This window comes from Spea bombifrons, chromosome 9 (genome assembly GCF_027358695.1).
Source record: "Spea bombifrons isolate aSpeBom1 chromosome 9, aSpeBom1.2.pri, whole genome shotgun sequence".
NCBI lineage: Eukaryota > Metazoa > Chordata > Amphibia > Anura > Pelobatidae > Spea > Spea bombifrons.
Window position 1 is genome coordinate 30,622,432 of NC_071095.1, and position 22,618 is coordinate 30,645,049.

Genomic DNA, 22,618 nt, shown 5'->3' on the forward strand with positions numbered 1-22,618 from the left:
AGAGTAAGTAGAGAGTCAGAGGCTAACATGTGAGAGTGTAGTAAATAAGTGGAAAAGCATCCAAGAAGTAGTACATACTAATGAATTGTCGGAATTAAAGCACAATATACTTTACAGCAGTAGGGACAGTCTTTAGATGAACTGAATGTTTCTTATTGGCTATCAATTTGTATGTTTTTATGCACATTAAAGTTTAGGAGATAACAAAAATATACATTTAATATAACTAAACCACTGAGGAAACCGTTTGGCGACGCTGATGAGTTTGTGTTAATGTAAAATACCATTTAATATTTTAAATGATTAGGAAGAAAACGTGAGGTTTCAGAAATGCGCAAAGCGTACTTTATTTCTTGTTATCTATGTGTATAACCGACATGGCTTTTTTGTCATTGTTAGCCCCAGCAATAAGAAGGGGACTAATAATGTGCAATGTAAATGCAAATAAATCACATGAAAAAAAACATTACAAATAAGGTTATATAGAAAAGATGGCACATACGCATGTCACGTGGATGGTTATGTCAACTGGGGGAGGGAGATAAAACATACGGTAAAAATACGACAAAGCCTCTGTCCTGCGGCACTTGGAAAAGGCGGTGAATGCCACCAGACGTTGGATGCCTGTTCTCTGGAACACAAACTTGTGTTTATTCGCCTTGTGTGACATCAAAAATGAAAATTACATCAGACACTGTTTAAGAAATGTCTCTGTCCAGTAACAGAAAAAAAACGCGTCACCCTGCCTCCTTCATTTGCACGATAAACGCGGTTCATGCTGCATCGAACAAATTTAACAAGGCATCTAGTAGTATCCTCATTCCATGCACTTTATCCGGTAGATCTTCATCCTGTCACAGCTGGGATGATAGCACGTGGAGAGCAAAGCAGTAGGGTCAGTAAACCTTTCCCACTCTGTAAACAATTAACGCAGCCAATTACATATATCGTCTCAAGACCAAGCTTCTGACTGGAATCCTTTCAATGCTGCTTAAAATCATTGTTCACAATATACAAGCCTAAAGAGCCATAAGGACGTTCTGTCGTGAATGCTTTGTCAGTGTACCGGTGGCTGAAACACGAATGGGCTGTTAGGAGTCTGGACGTTACATCCAGGACTAAAGCTTCTGTCCACTTTGAAATACGAGAGACAATGTTCCGGTTGGAATTCGGCTCTCCTCCGTAGACTGTGGTAGGAGCAGAACTTCTCAGTGGCCAACATTTCAGATTTCTCGTACAAAATAAAGATTCAGGAATAACCTTGTGCTGATGTTTGATTTAGAGTTCAATGGATGAAAGCCACCTTTTTTTTTTTTTTTATTATTGGTTGGTCAGCACTTGTGTTTCATGGCAAGCTGGGAAAAGACAACACAGAACTAGAAGTTTAGTTTAAATGTGCAAGAACATGGCTTGAGTACCCTAAAGCAAAAGTGAGGTTCGTTGTAGAGCTCTGAGCGGGACTGCTTTTTGAATCCCACTCCCGCTGTTTTGAATCCCGCAATGTGGGTGTTCCGCTCCCGCCCGCTTCTTTACCTGATTTCCCGCGCAGTCCCGCAAGGCTGGCCTCGAGTTGTTCTCTCACAGCGTCTCTTCTCTTGCTCCGCCCAAGAACAAGGCAGTCACAGGAAGTGATGTCACATCACGTGACTCTGCCTTGTTCATGGGCGGAGCAAGATAGGAGACACTGTAATGGAGCAGCGAGAAGGCATCCTTGCGGGACTGCGCGGGATTACCTGGACCCACAGGTACAGTACCCGACCGCCCGCAGCCCCAGAAAGACCACCCGCTTTTTGGCGGGCGCCTCCCAATGCAGTCCGCTAGTTCGTTGTTAGATTTGTTATTTTAGGCTACTTAGGCTGTCAAGTGAGCTGTAATACATTTGAAGCAATGAATAGCAGAATATTCAATATAAACATTGTTACCATGTCCATTCAAGTAATGGTAGATGGTCTCAAATGCCCTTAGATTCTGCAGGTCATCAAGATCCCCTCAGATGATCAGATTAAAAACAGCTAAAGGGCCATCCGGTGGAGCGACTTTAGGAGAACACCGAAGAACGGTTTTGAACCTTTCAGCCGCACAGATGGCAGATTCGACAACCTATCAAAGAGCGATCATATAAAGTACATTTTCTTTGTGTGGCAGGGATACTGATTGGCTCATTGTGCCCTCTCGTGATTTAATTTCCCACACAAGGCTTTTGCTGTAGGCACAATCCTTGTATCTGAAAGAGCAGCCAGAACCACTTGTCATAACCGCGACTAACCAGTATCATCTGTTAAAAAAAATAAATGTGCAACTACCATTAGCACTGTAACATGTTAATATATCAGATCAGTGGGTCAGCATAAAGGAATGATCATGTGATCTCTGCTGAAAAAGCAGGCATTGGGAACATAAAAGGACCCTTCTACCTGTTGGGAAAATTAGAGAAAATGTATATTTTCACGATGCACCATTTTGCCTTAAACTAGGGATTTAATACTTACCCACCGAGAAAGTACTTGCGTTAAAGGAATAATATAGGGTTCCACAGGTAAAGTGCAAGTTGTTTTTAAGATTGTAACCTAAATATCATAACAAAACTACAAATACTGGCTTGGCCTCCTTGGAGGATATATACAGTACATCCAGAATCCTATATCTAAAATGAAATATTCTGAATAATAGGTATATTATGGTATTTCCAAGACAAAATAAACTGCTTCCTGTTTGGTGGAAGCTGCATAAGGGGGCGGAAGAAAAAGGTTTTCAGAACCCTTTGAACTAATAACAGCGCTAGTTTTTCTACAGATCCCAGACGACTCAAAGCAGCCCTTTTTTATACCAAATATTTCTTGAAAAAGAAAAACTTAAACATTATATGTAGTTTAAGTCAACTAATTATGTTGGCACATGTAAAGTTGAGTGTTCTCTGTAAACGGCCTACAGCAGGGCTTCTTGGTGATACCACCCTGAGGCCGTGATACAGTAACAAAATCTTAACACAATCCGTTCTGCTAATTGGTTCTGTGGGTTGCAGGTAAGTATTTTATTAACCAGCATGTGAAACATCCCAGGAAAATTAACTACAAGTTAACGAGTGTGGAAAAAAAGGATACTGGATAAGGATCAATCACGTGTGATCTTGGGAGTACCATTTATATCCACGTGCATATCCTTCTTCCTGAGGCATTGAAGGCAATCCAAACTATACATTATAATATATTACTTTCCCGGTGATGTCATCCCGGTCAATGTCATTATGAATAAAATCTCAGCAATTAAAAACCACACTACAACATCCTTGCGGCTGTAAAATAGTTCTGTTACCTCTTGTAAAGTTAGCTTTCATGGAATCTAGTGTTTCTTTACTGTAGGACAATTAAGATGTTCTTTTCACTGTGAAGCTCCATAGACCCTAACATATGAATTGTTCCTCCATGAGCTGGTTCTTTCCAGACACATTAGTGAATATGTAGCCCTTCCTTATGATAGGAAAGAAGAAATCTTATACTACCTGCCATGATTTTTGTGTAAAGTAGCCTGTACTTTGGGCATGATTTTTGGTGACAGTGGGAAAGCAGATTTAAACCATGAATTGGTAGAAGAGGCATGTAGATCACCAAAGCACCCAACTGGAAGAACTTTTTCCCCCATGTAAGTAAAAGGACAAACCCTTAGAGATCTGCATTCTCATTTTTTGAAGCAATCTTCTGTAGATGGATGTGTAGATACTGTTCAAGGTATTTGCATAATTGGGTAATGCTATGAGACCAATTAAAACATTTGCTTCTTTGTTAAATGTATTTGTGGAGAAAGGTTATCAAGTTAACGGTCTTTTTGACAAGTTCAAGGAAGGTAAGCCTTCATCCTGTCAACATCTTCAGTCCAAAGTGCGGATTCTGAGCATACTTTGATAAACCAATATACAAGGACAGGATATTACAGGAGTCAACACCTTGTCTTCTGAAATAAATAGCTACTTGTTGCCATTATCTTTGTGGACATCTTAACTTTGCTGAGAAGGATAGATCCTTAAATTGGATATAATGAATATTATAATTGTGAGGGACTGTGAATTAGAGACACTTCTAGTATGTGGTTAAACACCAGCTACCCAGGGATTTTAGTTTAATTTTTAAGTGTTAAACATCTTTAATAAAAGCTTAATTTTAAGAGGACTAGTAAAGAGGAGTTTCCTACTTTTTTGTACATATATGGTGGTTTATTTCAATTGGACCTCCTACATTGTGGCACTTTCTCTACAGGTGCCGAACGGACATCATATAGCTACACTCACCTTGTGAGCTGTGTCTGCAAACTGATGGGCGCTATTCATCATCTCTGCTGTAGACTCCTCTGCACGACTCAGACGCTCTCCACGTTCATTAAGGGCCTGGCTAGCTTTCTGTACAGCACTGGTTACACTGTCTGCGGCAGTGTGAAGAATGCTGTTGCCTATGGCCGAAAGATAAAATGCTTATAACAAGCTAACACGTGCAGTTCTTATTTTTAGGGTCAAGTAAGGTATGTATACAAAGTATGAACTATGCATCACAAAGGTTAGCTTGGTCCTCCATGCAGAAGAATTAACCAGGGATGGTTCTTTATGATGCATAGTCAGTTTTGGGGGTTTATATCCAAAACACTAGCAAACTCTCAAGCCAACTGCTGCTTTAGAGAATAAACCTCTAAGTTGTTTAAGAGGCAAAAGAAAATGATAATTTGAAATGGCTATTATATCCTTGACCTTACCTGCGAATAGTCTAGATTGACAGTTAATAAATTCAGGCTTTCGGTCAGGGAGGTATCGTTGACACATGTGGAGGAGAATTTGGAAGAATGTGAATTTCTCTGAACCCGAGCTTGCTACCCATTGGTCTGAGGCATTGTCAAACTGCAGGTCAAATTCTGGAGACTCCTAAACAAAGTGCAAAGTATATTAAAAAACACACGAATAAAAAAAATAAAAAAATGTGCCAATGCTGGAGCAAAAACTAGATCTAAGGTTTCAAAGGAAACATTAAACAACTTCAGAGATAAGAAACATTAGCAGCCCGGAAGTCAGAACCACTAAACCTAAAGCCACCCAAGATCTGCTTTGATATATATACAGTATCTCACAAAAGTGAGTACACCCCTCACATTTTTGTAAATATTTTTATATCTTTTCATGTGACAACACTGAAGAAATGACTCTGCTACAGTGTAAAGTAGTGACTGTACAGACTGTATAACAGTGTAAATTTACTGTCCCCTCACAATAACTCACACAGCCATTAATGTCTAAACCTTGGCAACAAAAGTTGGTTGCCTCAATGAACTGTAGCTCCCCAGTGCCGGCAGCACTCATGCAGGCCCAGACCATGACACTCCCACTACCATGCTTGACTGTAGGCAAGACACTTGTCTTTGTACTCCTCACCTGGTTGCCACCACACACGCTTGACACCATCTGAACCGAATTAATTTATCTTGGTCTCACTGGACCACAGGACAGGGTTCCAGTAATCCATGTCCTTAGTCTGCTTGTCTTCAGCAAAATGTCTGCTGGCTTTCTTGTGCATCATCTTTAGAAGAGGCTTTCTTCTGGGACGACTGCCATGCAGACCAATTTGATGCAGTGTGTGGCGTATGGTCTGATCACTGACTTTTGTTGCCAAGGTTTAGACATTAATGGCTGTGTGTTGAGTTATTGTGAGGGGACAGTAAATTTACCCTGTTATACAGGCTGTACACTCACTACTTTACATTGTAGCAGTGTGTCATTTCTTCAGTATTGTCACATGACAAGATATAATGAAATATTGACAAAAATTTGAGGGTGTACTCACTTTTGTGAGATACTGTATATGACCCCTGCTTTTCATTTCTTTGTTGAGTCCTGTCACAAACCGATTCATAGAGCTTTCCAAATTTACTCCATACTGAGAAGCCAGGAGCAGCTTCACATGACCGTGAGTTCTCTCCTCTCCATAGTAGAATCCAGCTCGTACAGACCTGGTTACTGAACACACGAATTGGCTCTGTATAGGTAAAGCCCTAAGCAACAGGACATAATTCCTAGTAAACACGGAGACCTAACTCCTGGGTTTTGTCAGGCTGTGATCTAGAATAATAATTAATGAGATCTATAGCTATGTTTAAAAGAATGCTGTAAAACTTAACATAGAACCTCTGGATCTCTAATGGTCATTTAAGCTTATAAATAAAAACAAATTCTGGCAAGCTGCTGCAAAGGATGAAGCATCATTCTCAAAACGGGTTTCTCAGCTACAGTACTTTACACAAAGGAACGTAGCAAGCAAAGAACTTACTTTATTTGGGTCAATGCCGTTAACTTGTCTCAGTTGATCAAGAGTCCATTGTGACCGCCGTACAAAACAAGACGACCCCTCAAACTGCTTCACTTTGGTGACGTAGACCTGGGGTGGCTTCTTATTGGTAACTAGGAGTAAAAAAAAATAAATAAATGATCAAGGTCATATGACATAAGTGTTAATATCCACAGGTAAAATAAGATCATGACCTTATTGATGAAGATTAATGAATGGGTGTGTATTTTAATAAAGTTTTGAGTTATCAGAATAATGATAGTGCTTTAAATAACATAATTAAAAGTTCTAGAAGAAGAAGAACTGCATGCAATCACATCCAGGAGCAGCTGTACTGGGAGGGAGAACAACCCCACACCTCTTCACAACAGGAACAATGAAACTTCCTGGATTGGCCTCATTCCCTAGGTATACACACTACACGGATTTCCTTGTCCTCAAACAACTTAAACAAACAATTGCAGTGTATGCTTTAAAAGCGTAGGCCCATGTAAAGATTTAAGCATACGTCATCAAGTTGCATTTCTAGAGATTTGGAAACAAGATATTATATTGTCAAACCAGTTGTAATACCAGTCTGAAATCCTATAGCATGAATTTCTAATGAGCTGAAGAAAGGTGTGATAAGGTAGGAATGATAATAGCTGCTCCAGTAAACTGGTTTATTACTCGTCAGCTCTACTGGAAGATCCATGTAAATCCTTAATACAAAAATGCTTGCTAAGGAAGGTTTTGGTACGATCCTAAGTAAATCAGAGACAATCCTGGTGGAAAAGCAGAATTTGGTGCAGAACACTGGTTTCGAGGGTAAAGTCCATTTACCCCAACACCCTATTAGGAAGTTAACCCCTTTGCGACAGTTAACGACAATTGACGTACCCGGCATGTCATGGGGTTAAATGAATTTAGAAAGGGGCAGGGGCCCATATTGATACATACGTATGCAGGAAGAAAACAATATTTAATCAACTACAATAACAATCACCATAACTTATAAATACATAAAAAAGTGAAAATGAATCTAATAATAAACACGTTTAAGGGGAAAATAGAAAAATCTGCATTTCCTATAATACAGATTTAAAGCTATATTTTGTTAATGGGGATCAGGAACACAGTGAGTGCAGGCAGTGTGTTGTGTTTGTTTCAGTGCATTGACCCAAGGCATATAAATTACTGCTTAATCCTGATTCAGGGGCCCGTGGGACAGGCAGTCAAAATAATGGATGAACTAGAGCCATAGCAGAAGCTTCTGTCGCAAGGCCAGGACCTACACTGACAGGTGAACGTTTCTAGAGAGAGAAGTCTTTGGATGTCAAATATCATCTAAGGAGATGCGGCACAGGGTTGGGGGGAATACAGAGACATCACTTGGGTTGTGGAAGGCGAGATAACAGGAGTTAATGTCCTTCGATATGAGATGATATCTTACAGAACGTGTAGGAATAGGAGAGAGTATAACAGGAATAAGCCATGTGGCAATACAGGCTTGGTGGCAGTAAAGAAACGACAGATGATTAATGAGGAAAGATGTTCTATAGTAGGTGTGGTGGAAGCAAATGTATCCTGTTTGTTTTGGAGGATTGCTGTGGCCACACTGGTAAATATATAATTCCTTTTAAAATTGCCATTTTCCCATCACACAGAGATGGAGAATAAGCTGGCTCCTTATGAATAAATAAAATGGATCAACAGTGGGTACGCACTTATATTTGTAATGATTTAACGAGTATGTTCATTAAAAGGAGAGTTGTGGCATCAACTCCCTCACCTCATTATTCATTATGAAGGGTCATGGGCTGACCTGACCCTGCATAGTGCATAGCAAATAGGAGTGTAGAACTATCCGTAGGGCAGGAGCTTATTGGGGATTGGCCTTTATAGTTATGGTACAAGATATCTGAAGAACATCTAGTGATATTCCCCTTCAGATACAACCAGACACTCCAGGGATTGAGTGTGGAGTGCGAGTGTTGATGTTACGAATAGACCTTTTAGGAGCAGATGCTCAATCTGCAGTTTATTAGCAAAAAATAAGCTTTGTAAACAGAGAAGATACTCAACATGACATCATTCAAACAACTCCACAAACTGACACACATTATTATTATCTTTTATTTATATAGCACCGACAATTTACGCAGCGCTTGATACAATACATATATTCAAGGGGTATGACAAGACGAGAATCGACAGACTAAGACAAATTGATACATTAGGTGGAGAAAGCCCGGCTCGCAAGCTTACAATCACTTACATAGACAATTAAATTGTTCCCTATGGCAAAGATAAATGGAAGAATATTTCTACATCTCCGCATACTAGTCCTTTTATATTTATATTTGTTGGGGTCAATCTCCTATAACATGAAACCGAAACAGTATCTGGCTGCCAGATACCATTGTGCCAGCCAGGACCAGGCATAGCTGCCAACACAAAGATAAAGCCTGGAAGGCACCCAGGGCTCACAGCAATAAACACTTAAGAAGCTAAAGGCGCGCCAGCCTGCAGAACAAATACATTTAAAAGAACATGAAAAAATGCTATGCTCGATAACTTCGTTTTTTTAATTCCCGACTTCATCTACAACAAATACCCGCCAGTTATAAAGCATGTTGTAAAGGTTTAATACTATGTAAAAGGAGCACACTTACAAAAAAAAAAAAAACGGGCCAGTAATGCCTGCTGCTTTTTACATGATGTTTAAAGCCCACTGATGTCATAATAACGAATGATTTTATAGAGTTTTAATAGTAACGGCTAATACGTAAACTTAAGGATGATACTTCTGCTTGAAACTCTATTCATTCAAGTAAATAAAGTTGCCTGATCCCTGAAAATAAACAAAAAGGTCACCAGCATAGTCAATTGTGAGCTTCGACTGTGTTGTAACTGACAATTTAATGTAGCTTTTTTTTTTTTTTTTTTTTTTTTTTTTTTACTTAATTGCGTACCGAGATATTCGTTGGTTTTTGGTCCGACACCAATCGTGGTTATTCTGGTCATATCTGCCTATCCATGATCACCCCCATGTGAATTACACGACAGATAATACCCTGCACACTGGAACAGAAACTTCCACCCAGTACAAATCTGTAATTACATCTAAAGTGAACTAAATACCTCAACTGCTGTAGCTGAAAATAATTCCAGAGCTGAGATTTCCAAACCATTAAATTGAAGGAACACTCATTAGCGGGAAAATTATCCAAAAGCTGAGAATTCACAAAAGGGGCGTGCGGACTGAGTTTGTGTCAGGAGCTGAGATGCATTGCGTTGGCTGTATAATTTTAGAGAATAGACAGTGCCTTTACTGTAGGATAGACTGGTTTGTTCACTCAAGGGACCGTTAGCTTGAGTCGTGGTTTCAACTGCTTAACTTCACTATACATGAAGTCCTGCATTTCATACCCCAATCTGATTTTTAATCCATCCTTGTTACATGTTTTAGATAAGGGCCAAATGGGAGGATTCTGCAGAATCCCCCCATGCATTTGCTAGAGGGACACCATGTAGATTTAAAGGCCCACCTTAGCATCCATGTGCATTGCAGTACATATGATAGCTGGGGTGTGCCATTATACGTTCAACAAATTCTAAACTTGACTTCATCCATTACTTTATGCGTTTTAGCATTGTTATTGTTAATATTTGTAACAAGTATTTTAAATATTTTAGATGATTGAGACAAATGTTGGCACGTAGCCAACCACTCAACACATCACACAAAAATTACCTACAACAACATGTAAAGTGCTGCTACGTGTTGCATTGTGCAAGCTCTCTCTCGAGGTTTTCACAGGGTGACAGCAGTGCTACACATGGACCGAAAAACAGAAGCTTTTTGTACCCATAAAGCATTTGTTAAATAGATTAATGGCAACCATTGTTAAACGTTTAAGTATATGGTCTGTGCAGCTGCTCAAAAAACACAAAAAGCAAGAATTCAGTGCATTCCCATCAAAAAACACCTAAGGCATAAACATTAGGGATTCCATCACACTATATGGCCATACATTGCTTAGCCCACCACTACATCAACGTACCCCAAGTTTGGCAAATCCTATCTATTTTTTTTTTTTAAATAGCAACCCGGGAATCTGAATGTGAATGCCTTTTATGCTTTTTCGGTTGTGCTCTCCTCTAGTTTGTATATTTCTTTTCAGCTGCTCATAAAGCCAGATAATAAGGAGCAAGAGCCTGACATCACTATTTATTCACTAAAATTATTCACAAATCATGATGGAACACGTTACCACGAGGAGCAGTACCTGACAAACAGATGTATGTGCTGTATTCTCCTTGCCCTCCAGTTGCCAAGAAGGGAATCTTTTTCTTGGTCCGCCGCTTGACTAGTACAGCCCCCAACATCCTCTCATCCTGGGGGGAGAATACCTCCTTGCTGATCGTGGCTTTAGCAGACATCTTGTAGCGTTGGAAAGCAGGGCAGCGGCTACAGGTAAAAAGGAACTTCATTTTAGAGGGGTGTTTGGAGATGTCTAATGACACATTCAATCAGTTCATGGAAAAACATGTATGCATACTGATTTCCGGGTGATAATGTTCTGAATCTCAATATATATTTTCTTACAGGTGGCGCCGGCCCTGGAGGCAACAATGCTTGCCGATGACCCTGACCATGGTCTGTGCCCGGCTCATTCCGTAGACACCAAAGCAGCTTAATGTCCCCGGCAGCCTCAACAAATAGGAATTAATTTAATATATATTCCTAAATACTGTAATATGCATTCTGTCAAAAACAACAATATATGAAAGTACTTACCTTAGTGAAAAGCTGCAGTTCCCTGACATTCTATACCACAAATAGGATACTGGAAGCAGCCAATCAGGGCAGGTAATTGCTCCCACTGAAATCACTTTAAGGATTTCATGTGCACGAGGGGTCTCAGTCAGCATATGTGCTCGGCTGAACATATAAAAGCTGGGGAGGGGTTAGAAGCAAATGGGGGGATTCTGCAGAATCCCTCCATGCGTCTGCAAGAGGGATCCCATGTAAATGTAAATGCACACCTTAGCTACCATGTGCATTGATGTACAAAGGGTGGCTGGGGTGTCCCATTAATATTTAATACTGATTGCCAAGCAGGTTTAAAGAGCAATTTTAATTTCATGTGAAATAAAACAGTAGAAGGTAGGAGATATAAAAATAAAAGCAATAGATAAAACAACTACCAGCAGTTTTCTGTATCATTTTAAAAGATACGCCTGCTGCGCTGTACGTGTTTGAGAAAACGTGTTATCAGCAAATCAATGCCTTCACCGAGTCAGGAGACATCCATCAACCCTACCAAGAAGGATGGCTCCCACCTCGAGCTGGAGGCAGGACATCTGTTCATGCAACCACTTAATGACACAGGTAATAGCCTAGAAATAACGCTGCAGATAAACCGGGGAGAAAAAAACACTTTGGGGGTAAGATTATTGCAGTGGTATGAAGTACTTTTAACCAGACTGCATTGAACTTGTTGAACTTGAAGCACTGAAGGTAACGTCTTTAACATTGTGTTCAGAGCCCCATCAGCCACATCCCCTGGCTAAAATTGATGGAGCGGTGTATTGAACAACGTCCTAAACAACGTAGGTGCTTGAAAATATCTGCACTTCACTTCGAGGTCAGGATGAAGTTGGCCCATCAGGTGCCCTCTGTGTCTCGCAGCTAACAATATTTAAAGTTCAATAACTAGACACTTAGTCTAAAGAATATCCATTTTCAGCCCCCATATGCATATAATGTTTGAGTGTTACCATATAGATTATATTAAATATATATATTTAATCCAAATGCATAGAAGGATTTATCATAATCAAGATATGTATGGATACCCACTTCCAACAGGGACGGGAGCGAGAGGCGCTGTAGTACTTCAACCAGGTTCTAAGCCCCCCATCTTCCCGAGCACCTTTAGTTTGGAGATGCTAGCTCGAGCTCCGGGAATTAGAGGTTAGCCTTTGTTCCTCTGTGAATTGGATCAGAAGAGGAATGAAAACTAAAAGTTCAGCACTAAACACCCTGGTCATGCCGCTCAGTAGCGATGATATATGCTGAAACAGCACAGCCAACCCAGCTAAAAAAGCTATAAATGCTAATAGCGGTAATTAGGCAGGTATAAGCCCATATTAGAGAAGAAATTCTGAAGGCGGATGTCTCCGATTTAAACTACAGAGTGGGTGCATCTATATTGGATCTTGCGTGGGTGCAAAGAGGTTGGGCTGGGAGGTACAATTAGCCACACTGGCATGCATGATGGAAGTCAGTGTCTCTCATTATATTTTTTTTTTATTTCCACAGACCATGAAAATTCACTCAGTGTATCCTCTAAACTATCATCCCTACACCAGGGTTAATCCACCCAGTTACAAATGCCATGGAGGGGAAATCAGTGAAATTCACAATGACATATGAATCCGCAAGCGCCCCTAATTGCTGCAATCTTTCTTTTAGATTTATGATTGTTTTTACGTTTTGCCGAGTTACTCGATTTAACGCATGTTATCATTTCCAGTGAAGAGCATATAGAAATAAAAAAGGCTGAGAAAACAGTAAATAAAACCCGGAAACCCTAATCAATACATTATATATTTCTAGCAGCTCTTCAAATATGTCCTTTATAAATAACCACCTTGCAAAACTGAATGATTCCAAGTGCATACAGAGCAGCTATCCCAATTTAGATATCAGTCTTTAAATTATGATTATAATTATGGGGTAGAACCAATTTTAATGCATTCAAATATTGCATTTACAACTTCTCATAACTAGACAGTTGCCTACAGTTGATTCCTCTCTTCCCTTTCACTGCCAGAGTTACTTAGATTAATAAAGAAAGTGAAATAAACGCATGCACGTTATTATGAGCATTGCATTGGGTGTGTTTAATTGCACAAGAAGGAATTCAGCCAACACAGCCCCATCCCTTTCAGTTTTTTGGAGATGAATCAGAATTATACACAGAAACCATTGAGTATGAAAACAGATTTGGCCCATCTAGTGCAGAAAGCGCTTCCATTGTTTCATTAAATACTGTAGCTTTTCCTAAAACGTAAATTACTTTTTTTTCTACAGGTGAAGAATGCACGTGAAAGTACTCAAAGTGCTTTAATATTTGTTCTTAGTTGGTAAGGCTGCACAAGTATGATGTGTCTTCATGACAGCTACTTACGCTCCCCATGTGAAATCTACCTCTGGCCCCATCTCCTATGCGCCATGTTTCTCACCTTGTCTCCTAGATGCCCCTTTAGGTTTTCATTTACAAAGTGGCAATTACAATAGACGAGCGGGTTTAGCAAATGCTTTCAGGGGAAAAATAGTTAATCATTCCTAATCCGTAATTAAAAGCCAGCACTGTACATCCGTTAGTTATTAGAATGCATTCTAGTCCTGTGTATTGATTCAAGTTTGTCATTAGCTATAAAGCATTCAAGTCCTACAGATGTCTAACTATGTTAATGGAGTGGTCCCCAGTTGGAGCTACGGTAAGTCAAACAAGAGAAACTGAGCTATAAATCTAGATTTGTTCTCTCTATAAACACTTTCCAGACTGAAGACAGGTTTGGCTGCTTATTAAATGGAAAGTTCCTGAAAACCTCGACTACAGAATACATATTTCATATGATTTAAAGTATTTATTCCATAATACATTTGGCTGGATGCATCTCATGCAGTGCATTTAGCTGCAGGTGTGGAAAGGGTCAAATGTGTTTTGGGGGATTCTGTAGAATTTACATTTACAAAATGGATGACTGAATGAAAATTTAAAGTTATCGTATGCGTACGATGGTTGGACTGTGCCTTAAAGAATTTTTTTTATTACCACCAGAATATATATTGTAGCTGGCTGTGGGATAAGTATCTAGGGACAGAAACAAACTAGAACAAAAGCATTAACATTTGCTTTCCTTTGAGCACTGGAAGCTAGGAGTGTATTTATTCACTCATTTTAATGTAATAAATGCTGCAGAATTCTGCCCATAACGTAACTTAAAAAAAACAATGTATTTCTATGCACTACATACAAATTTGATAAAATCCTGTTGAAAAATAAATAAATCACATTGTTCTCACAACAAAACAAAAATCCTAAAAACCTAAAGTATGCACAAATAACTTCAGGTTATGGGAATATTACATTTATAGAGGTCTTAAATGTATACAACACACAAGGCTATAGTTTACTAAATTTATACTGATCTTCAGTGCATATCACGTCCTAAAATACGGATTCTATCCCGGTCACAGGCCAAAAGCAAGCATGCTGTGTGTGCAAAGGCAGGGTCATGTAGTAAGTACGTTGGATGGGAGATTGACCCCAGGTCTCTCTTGCTTGGAAACGTAGCTGCTGTGGCCTCTCCTCAAGTGGCCTTATCATAAGTGGCTATTTAAGAGTTACACTGGACTACCCAGACATCATCCCTGGTCTTCATGCTTTTCATCCAACTACTCCTCTGGTAATCACTAACATCTGTCATATCTCCTTGTCTTACAGGTATGAATATCACATTTCATTTTAACCCCCTCATCTGTTACCCCTGTTTTCCACCTGGTGTGTCTCGAACGGTTAAATATGGTGCTCTCTAGTCTGGCTTAATTGCATTTGTTAGCCAAGGTGTGAAACATCTGCCTCCTGTATGCAATCACCTTATCTGACCACTTGTGAGGCAGCCCTATAAATTCCCAGGCCTCAGCTTGGAAATGTAGCTGCTGTGGCCTCATCATAAGTGGCTATTTCAGAGTTACACTGGAGTTCAACTGGAGGGAAACCACATACAGAGCACCGCTGCAGAAAGCGGCTACAACACATCAGAACACCACATCCCCATCCAAGCCGTCCTCTCCTATTGTCTCACTTCCCCCTCAGCCACCGACTAGATTGTAAGCTTGCAAGAGCAGGGCCCTCTTCTCCTTTGTACCGGTTTGTTATTGTATGCGTTTCTAAATTGTTCTACTGACTGACAGTGCTGCGGAATCTGCCAGCGCTTTATAAATAAATGTAATGTAATGGTCACCCACCTAAAAAAAAACACCCAGAAGCTGGGTGCTCAACACACTAACGGGGTTTAGTCACTAAAGGGAGGACTGGAAGCATAGTTGTGCACACACAGCATTCTCAGCCATGATTGTGGTCTGCACGACACAGAACGCTGTGTGCTTGCGTGTGTACTGTGCGGCTGAGTGCAGTGTGTGTGGCTGAGCTATGTGACGCGTGTCACTTGGTTGAGAACAGTGTGCAATAGACTGAGAATGGTGTGGCAAGTATACTGGCAATGTCACAACATCAGTTTAACAAATAAAAATACAGATCGGTAATAAAGTTTTTAAAGGAAACTACATGATATAAGTAATGGCATTAGGAAGGAGAAACAGGAAACAGGTGGTATTAAGAGGGTGATTTAACCTGTGTGCTGTAGTCTAGGTATCTTGATGGAAGATAGACTACTACATATACATAAATAAATAAACCCCTATGGATTTTCACTTAGGATACAACTACCACATTATATAGCAATATCTTGATGCTCAAATTCCTGCTGGGCCATTCCTTGACTGTGGTAGCATTCCAGAAAGACCCAAGTACAACACTTCTGTAATGGGAAACATGTTTCTTGCACTCATATGTCATGTATTATGTAAAGGGAAAATATCTACATACGGTATGAAGAATTTCTATGTATAGATTTCTTACATTCCAATATATACTATAATAGCTAAATTATCAAGCAGTGAACTGCATATATTTGCCAGACATTGTAAATCTACAATGCAACTGGTAAACTTTACATAGCTGAAAACAAGGATTGTATGTTCAAGAATAGATGGCACGCTTCTGCCTGGGGTATTTATAGGTTTTTATATTTCCCAGTATATTTTTTTTTCCCTGACAAAAAAAGACTAATAAATGCTTTCCAACAAAAAAAAGGTGTGTTAATTAGGTGGAGGGATAAATAAATCAGTCAGATGAAATTAATATTTTAAAGCCAGCATTTGTGCTTCGATCGGAGTATACATTACTTCATATCCACTCCAACAGGGTCAAATTCCGTTCAGAATGATAATAGTGAGAGTCTTTGCCAACTGGGAATTCCAATCCACTCAATAAAAGGGAAAATATTTCTTAGAATAACAGTGAGGGTCTGTTTACTGAAGGTCAAAGTACGCCAAACCCAGTGCACTCACCTTCTGGAAAAATGCTCAAAATTGAGTAAACGTTTCAATTGATCTTTCTACATCTTAAGGCATTAAATTATGAAATTTAATATAGCAGTAAGTGAACCCTTTGGAATTACCAGCATTTCTGTATAACTCTTAAAATATGATCTTCATCTACAATAATGAATTACACAAATTATTGTATTGTTCTTCTCCATATTTAATACATCATTGAAACATTCACAGAGTGGGTGAAAAAAAGTATATGAACGTCTAGGCTGGTCACTTCAACAAAAGCTAATTGGAGTCAGGAGTTACTGAACATGGGGTGCAATCAAAGAAAGGAGTTTGCTATTCTCAAGAAGCATCTGCTAATGTGAACCATGCCTCACAAAAGTCTCAGAAGATCTACAATCAAGAATTGTTGATTTGCATTAAACCGGAAAGGGTTACAAAGTAATTTGAAAATGGTTTACATATTTATCAGTCCACAGTTAGGCAAAATGTTTATAAATGGAGACGATATGGCACAGTGGCCATGACTGAAGCTTTTCCCTGACACTGATTGGCTGCTTAAATCAATCAGTAGTAACAACGGTCTGACCACAGAGAAAGGGGGCAGGTGCAGAGCTGCAGCTTCTAGTTCTTTTGAGTACTTTTATTTAGTGGTGTTGTCTGAGACTAGGGCTGAAACAACTAATCGATAATGAAAATAGTTGTCAACGATTTTCATTATCGATTAGTCGAATAGATTTTCATCGATTTTATCCTTATATTATCCGACCTCAAACAGAGATCGGATTATAACACTAGAATCCAGATCCCCCGCAACGCTGCAGGGGACCTGGACTCCCCTCACTGTCGGCCGGTCTCTCCCTTCCGTCTCTCCCCCCCCTCCCATACACCCCTCTGACTGGGAGGGGGGAGGAGGCAGAGTGGTGTACGGGAGGGGGGAGGAGGCAGAGTGGTGTATAGGGGAGGTAGAGTGGTGTATGGGGGGTATTATGAATTTCAGAGTGGCATATCTGGGGGAGGCAGAGTGGTGAATCAGGGAGAATTTCAGGGTGGTGCAGGGCATTTATTGGGAGCGGAGTGGCATTTCAGGGTGCACAGTGGCATATAGGGAGGTATAAGGCATAAATGGGGGCGAGTGGCATATTGGAAGTTATAAGGCATATCAGTACATATCTGGGGGTAAAAGGTATATCAGGGGGCTCAGTTGGATATCACTGGCATATAAGAATCTCTGGTATATAAGAGGTATAAGGCATATATAGGGCAGAGTGGCAAGCTGGGGATCAGATGTGCATAACTGGGGGCAGTTTGGTAAATAAAAGAAAATATAAACAAGGCTTTTTTCTCACTATTAAATATGAAAAATAGTTAACATGAATATTTACTAATAACTTTGTGTTAAAACCTAGTTTGAGAAACACTGTTTTGGTTCTTGTAGCTTTTATTATGTCAGTAAAATAAGAAGGTGAATAGAGAGGCCATTGCAATAAAGAGATGAAAGTGTAAATTGTACGTTGTAAATCCATTGTATGAAGTATCCACATTTTTCCAAGGCAAGATGGTTGCTCCCGTAAAACATTTTTCATCCCATTTAGTAAATTAAATTTTGAATACTATGCATGATATTCCTTCCTGGAAGTTCCCAGAAATTACCCAGTAATGAACAAACCGAACGCAGGACCAGACTAATGGAGACACCTGCTCAGTTCACAAATGAAGTTTACATAGAAATATCTTCCACTCATTTAACTCGTGCAGGAGGCCAAAAACATAAAGGTACAACACACATCTCCATATTTTGTAATCTGTTTTAAACATTACATCAAAAGCAACGTCAGTAGCCAACACAGATTGCGCAGTCATGCTTTATCTTCATCTGGATGGAAAAATCATTTTAATTAAATAGACAGCCTAGTGTCCCATGCAGTCTCGCCAGCAACGAATGCATATTAAATGTACTCTGCAAGTACTTTAAAGTACTGGTTAACAAATTCATACAATGTTCTTAACGAAGAATATTCACACAGAACCTGGTCCTGTTACGTTTTTCTTTTGTTATTCACTGTTACAACGGCATTAAAGTACATATGATGGCTGGAGTGTGGTTTTAACAGTGAATACAGGTGTAGCTATATAGGAGGTAGCGTTAGAAGGATGGAGGTGAGTCGGAGGCAGCATAATTATTTGGGCTTTGCTACCAACCTCTCCTAAACTCTGTGGCCCCATACTTTTACCAAAAAAACTGCAAGGAATAGGTATACCCGAGACACTAAATCGAGAATGGTAAGAAGCCATACAAGTAACAGTTTTATCTTACAGACAGGCAACGGTACCTGAAATCCATTATTCCATGAATAGGAAAGGAATAATCAAGGTGCCAGCTTAGATGTCACTCTCAGTGCATTGCTGTATTGACTCCTAATGTATGACTGTCAACTTTGATGTTTACGTATTCCCCTGGTTTGACTCCTATTCCCGGGCTTGACCTAGGCCATCTCTGACTATGAGTACTCTTGGACCATTAGAGTGCAACTGCTATCTGAATACCTGTTCCTGCACCACCAATGTGTGAACCATATCAGAAACTATCAGCGTCTCCTCTGCCCTGGGTTACCAGCGCATGGCCACAAAGTTTCTGCGGCAGCTCACCAAAGGGGAAAAGAGGTTGTCGTAGGAGAATACCCTACCAGCAGCACCAGGGACCTAGTCCATGGGCCCTCTAGAGACATTACTACTAATTACAGTTACCATAATACACCCACAAAAGCCCATCTATCGTATACAGTGTTTAAGATCTCATTTTAAGTCCAGGAGATCAGTTTGGAAACCAATTTAAGTACATAACAGCCAATCCCACTTTATCCTGGTTTAAGAAAACAATAGATTATTATTTAATGTTTCATATAGCGTTATCAGATACTGCAGTGCTGTATGGGTAGATAGGACATAAGTAGTGTATAAGATCATTTGACCTGCATTTGTTTACGGTAACGTAAAATAAACATTTGTTTTTGCTTTTCAGATTCATCCATAACACTTGTAAGACTCGGGAAACCCCTCAGTACATCCAATAGAAAATGTGATCAAATCAAATGCCCAGGGGGACACAAAGCAGCCGTAACGTGAAGCGGGAGAAGTCACTGTAATGCACTCTACCTGCTGTGTCTGTATGTTAATAAAAGGACAGAAACCAAAGAGGAGGTGAAACTAGTAGGTCCTAAAAGTACTCGTCATGTGAATAGACCAAGCCTGGAATAGCGGAGCAGGAATGTAACAGCTCAATGGCAGGGGTTGGGGAATTGCCACAGGGAAGGGACGGCGGGGCACGGCGGAGCTGCCACTGGGGAATGGCAAAGTGTGGCTGGCACAGGGCAGAGAAGGATGGCCGAGGGGAGCTGGCACTGGGCAGAGAGGAGCTGGCACGGGGCAGAGCTGGGGTGGCAATATTAAGCTGGCAATATTAAGCAGGAACTGGGCATACAGTAGCAGAGTTTGGAGAAGCTGAAACCATAGAAAAAAACAATGTTCATGGCACCAAGCAAGGAAGGGTGACAATGTGCTTAAAAAAGGGCTGTATATTAGACTTTGTGTGCGGAACAGCAGTACTCACTCACCCGGGGGAGCGCTAGCTTGTATCGTTTCTTCCCGCTGACTAACCCAAGTCTGTCTGGCGGTTTCGTACCCAGAGGTAGAGCCTAATACAGCCGGCTGTCAGCCGCTCCTGTCCGGTACCGCTGCCGGGCTCTCCCTGTCCCGGGCTCCACTCAGTTCTGCGGAGATCAATCTAGGCTCCGACTGCAGCAGAGCGAGGGGCGCTGGCACGTGACCCGGGCCCTCCAATCACACGCGGGGAACCGACCCGCTCCCAGGGTGTAGACGGGGAGATCGTGTAAAAATGGAGTGGGGGCTGTTATTTCAGAGACCGGAGTGTGCCGGGAGTCTGGCCGTGCAGCTACAGCATGAGCTGGAAAAAAACGCCACAAAAGTGAACTTTCCAAGGTTTTTCGCCAACCGAGTCACACGTTATAACGTCCCGTGTGGTTCCAAGACACAAACTCCGGGCTATCCAATGTCTTAAGCGGTTTATTGGCGTCCGGTTAATATTCTGTGCCTAGACATCTACGGCTTTCCCGAAGGAAACACAAAACACCGTGGCCTCAAAATATTACGATATTGTATCGATATTTGACACTAGAATGTTTGACAAACGTGGATACATAGATCAAATAATGTAGTTCTGTTTACTAATAAAAGCAATAAAAATAATAAACATCCAAATACTGAGGTAAAGAAATCACACTGCTATCTATTTACCGCTCAAAAGTTTGGGGTCACTTTTCATAGAAAAACAATTGCAAAAGGGGTTTTTAACAATTAGCCTTTTAAACTTAAACGTGCCATTGGAACTCAGGAGTGATGGGAGTGATAAAGGGCCACTGGAACACAGGAGTGATGGGAGTGATAAAGGGCCACTGGAACACAGGAGTGAGAAAGGGCCTCTCTGTAAGCCTATGAAGAGATTCCATTAAATATCAGTCTTTCCCAGCTCCTATAGTCATTTACAACATTAACCCCGCCTGCGCTGGATTTTTGATCCATTTTATGTTATTTTAATGGACAAAATTTGCTTTTCTTGCAAAAGCGAGGACATTTTTAAATGATCTCAATTTTTTAAAACAGTAGTATAGGTAGAGCTAATCACACTGTCCAATATATTTGAGAATCATTAAAAAGGATGAAAGGAGATACAAGTTCCATCCCTTGCTCGGATGCTTACATTTCCATACTTTACATGGCAGTCCAGTATACATTTGCGTTGAATGGTATGCCCACACCTCAGAACTTCTCGGGGCAGGTTACTCAGAAATCTCATTTTTCTATCGAAACGGCTTTGTTAAAACGGCATCTCATTAGAAACCTCAGCCCCGTAGTGAAGCATAAACCTGTCCTTAAAGTTTACACTTTATTTACAGAAAAATGAAGTAATTTTTCACACACTTTGTCTTCTCTTTAATGTACAGAATGTTTATAATGTATATGCACATAAGGCCTAACTAAACCTGTGCGTCAGGTGGCGTACTTGCAGTAAATTCTATAATAGCCCAAATCAGCAATATATTTGAAAGGAAAATTGAGAAATGTTCTGTAACTCTGACGTTTAACTTGTCTGTTAACAAGAGGACGGATATCACTTAAGTGCTTGAACATGTTATAATGGGCAAAACATAATGTTTTTATACTGCTGGATTCTGTGTGTTCTAGCTGTGTTATCATAGCACAATATACCACTGCCTTGTGGTAAACAATAGAATTGCTTGGCCTTACTCACCCAGCTGCACACTAACTGATGGAAGACAATGGAGAAACAGACTTTATGAGCATTGCCATTACAGAATCAGCTCAGAGGGGTATTTCAGCAGGAAAGTCACCCCAAATATCATGACGGTCTACAGATGAATAAAGTTTTTTGGAGCAAAATGGAAACCAAATTTTCTCAATGCCAATATTCACTTCTGTATTCAGCACTATACTTAATATATAAGCGTTAAAGGTCTTGCTTGGGAAATCTTCAGCTTTTGCAAACAACGCTTGTCAAGATAAGAAGAGCTATGTGCCCTGACATGGCAGGTCTGTTTTGGTGCCTTGTTACACAATCAGTCTGACAGTCATTTACTAGTCACGTGTACACAGATTACCTTAAGTCTGGGAGAATTGTGTGGTAACTTTAAACAGCATATGGCCTTTTTATGACTGCATTTTTTTTTTTTTTATATATAGGTTAAGAGATTGTGCTTGCTCGTTTATACAACTAGGTTTTTTTCAGAAAAAAAATCTGAAAGACCTCATGGATCTCAGGTTGTCATTAATTTAGACCTCAGATATGCGCCGACGTTCCTCCGATATAGCACTTCTGCCTCCTACTATAGCCCCCCTCCAGCCACATTATATGCACGCCTTGCAGACACATGTAGGCCCTGCATAACTCACGTGACCCCAAGGAACGATCTTCACAAAGTGTATGCTGCATAATGCAGCATGATCTCCTACGGTAATACCTATCAGTCTGTGCACCTCTTTACAAATTGCAAAGAGGACCTGGTTCACATAGGGGCACATCTTT

The 22,618-nt window shown here is 40.3% G+C and overlaps 1 protein-coding gene across 2 annotated transcripts; it reads right to left on the reverse strand.

Annotated features, from left to right (window-relative positions):
- Positions 1–322: 322 nt before the first annotated feature.
- STXBP6 (syntaxin binding protein 6) lies at positions 323–20,238 on the reverse strand. Of its 2 annotated transcripts, none has more exons than XM_053475400.1 (6): positions 20,112–20,238; positions 10,589–10,770; positions 6,300–6,430; positions 4,738–4,903; positions 4,283–4,440; positions 323–1,355 (listed from the first exon to the last, which is right to left on the reverse strand). In XM_053475400.1, exons 2-6 carry the CDS (start codon positions 10,740–10,742, stop codon positions 1,332–1,334), a joined length of 633 nt encoding a protein of 210 aa, XP_053331375.1. In that variant the 5' UTR covers positions 10,743–10,770; positions 20,112–20,238; the 3' UTR covers positions 323–1,331. The 2 variants fall into 2 exon arrangements, with proteins under 2 accessions (XP_053331375.1, XP_053331377.1); XM_053475402.1 differs by having other exon boundaries at positions 20,108–20,220.
- Between the last annotated feature and the right edge of the window lie 2,380 nt (positions 20,239–22,618).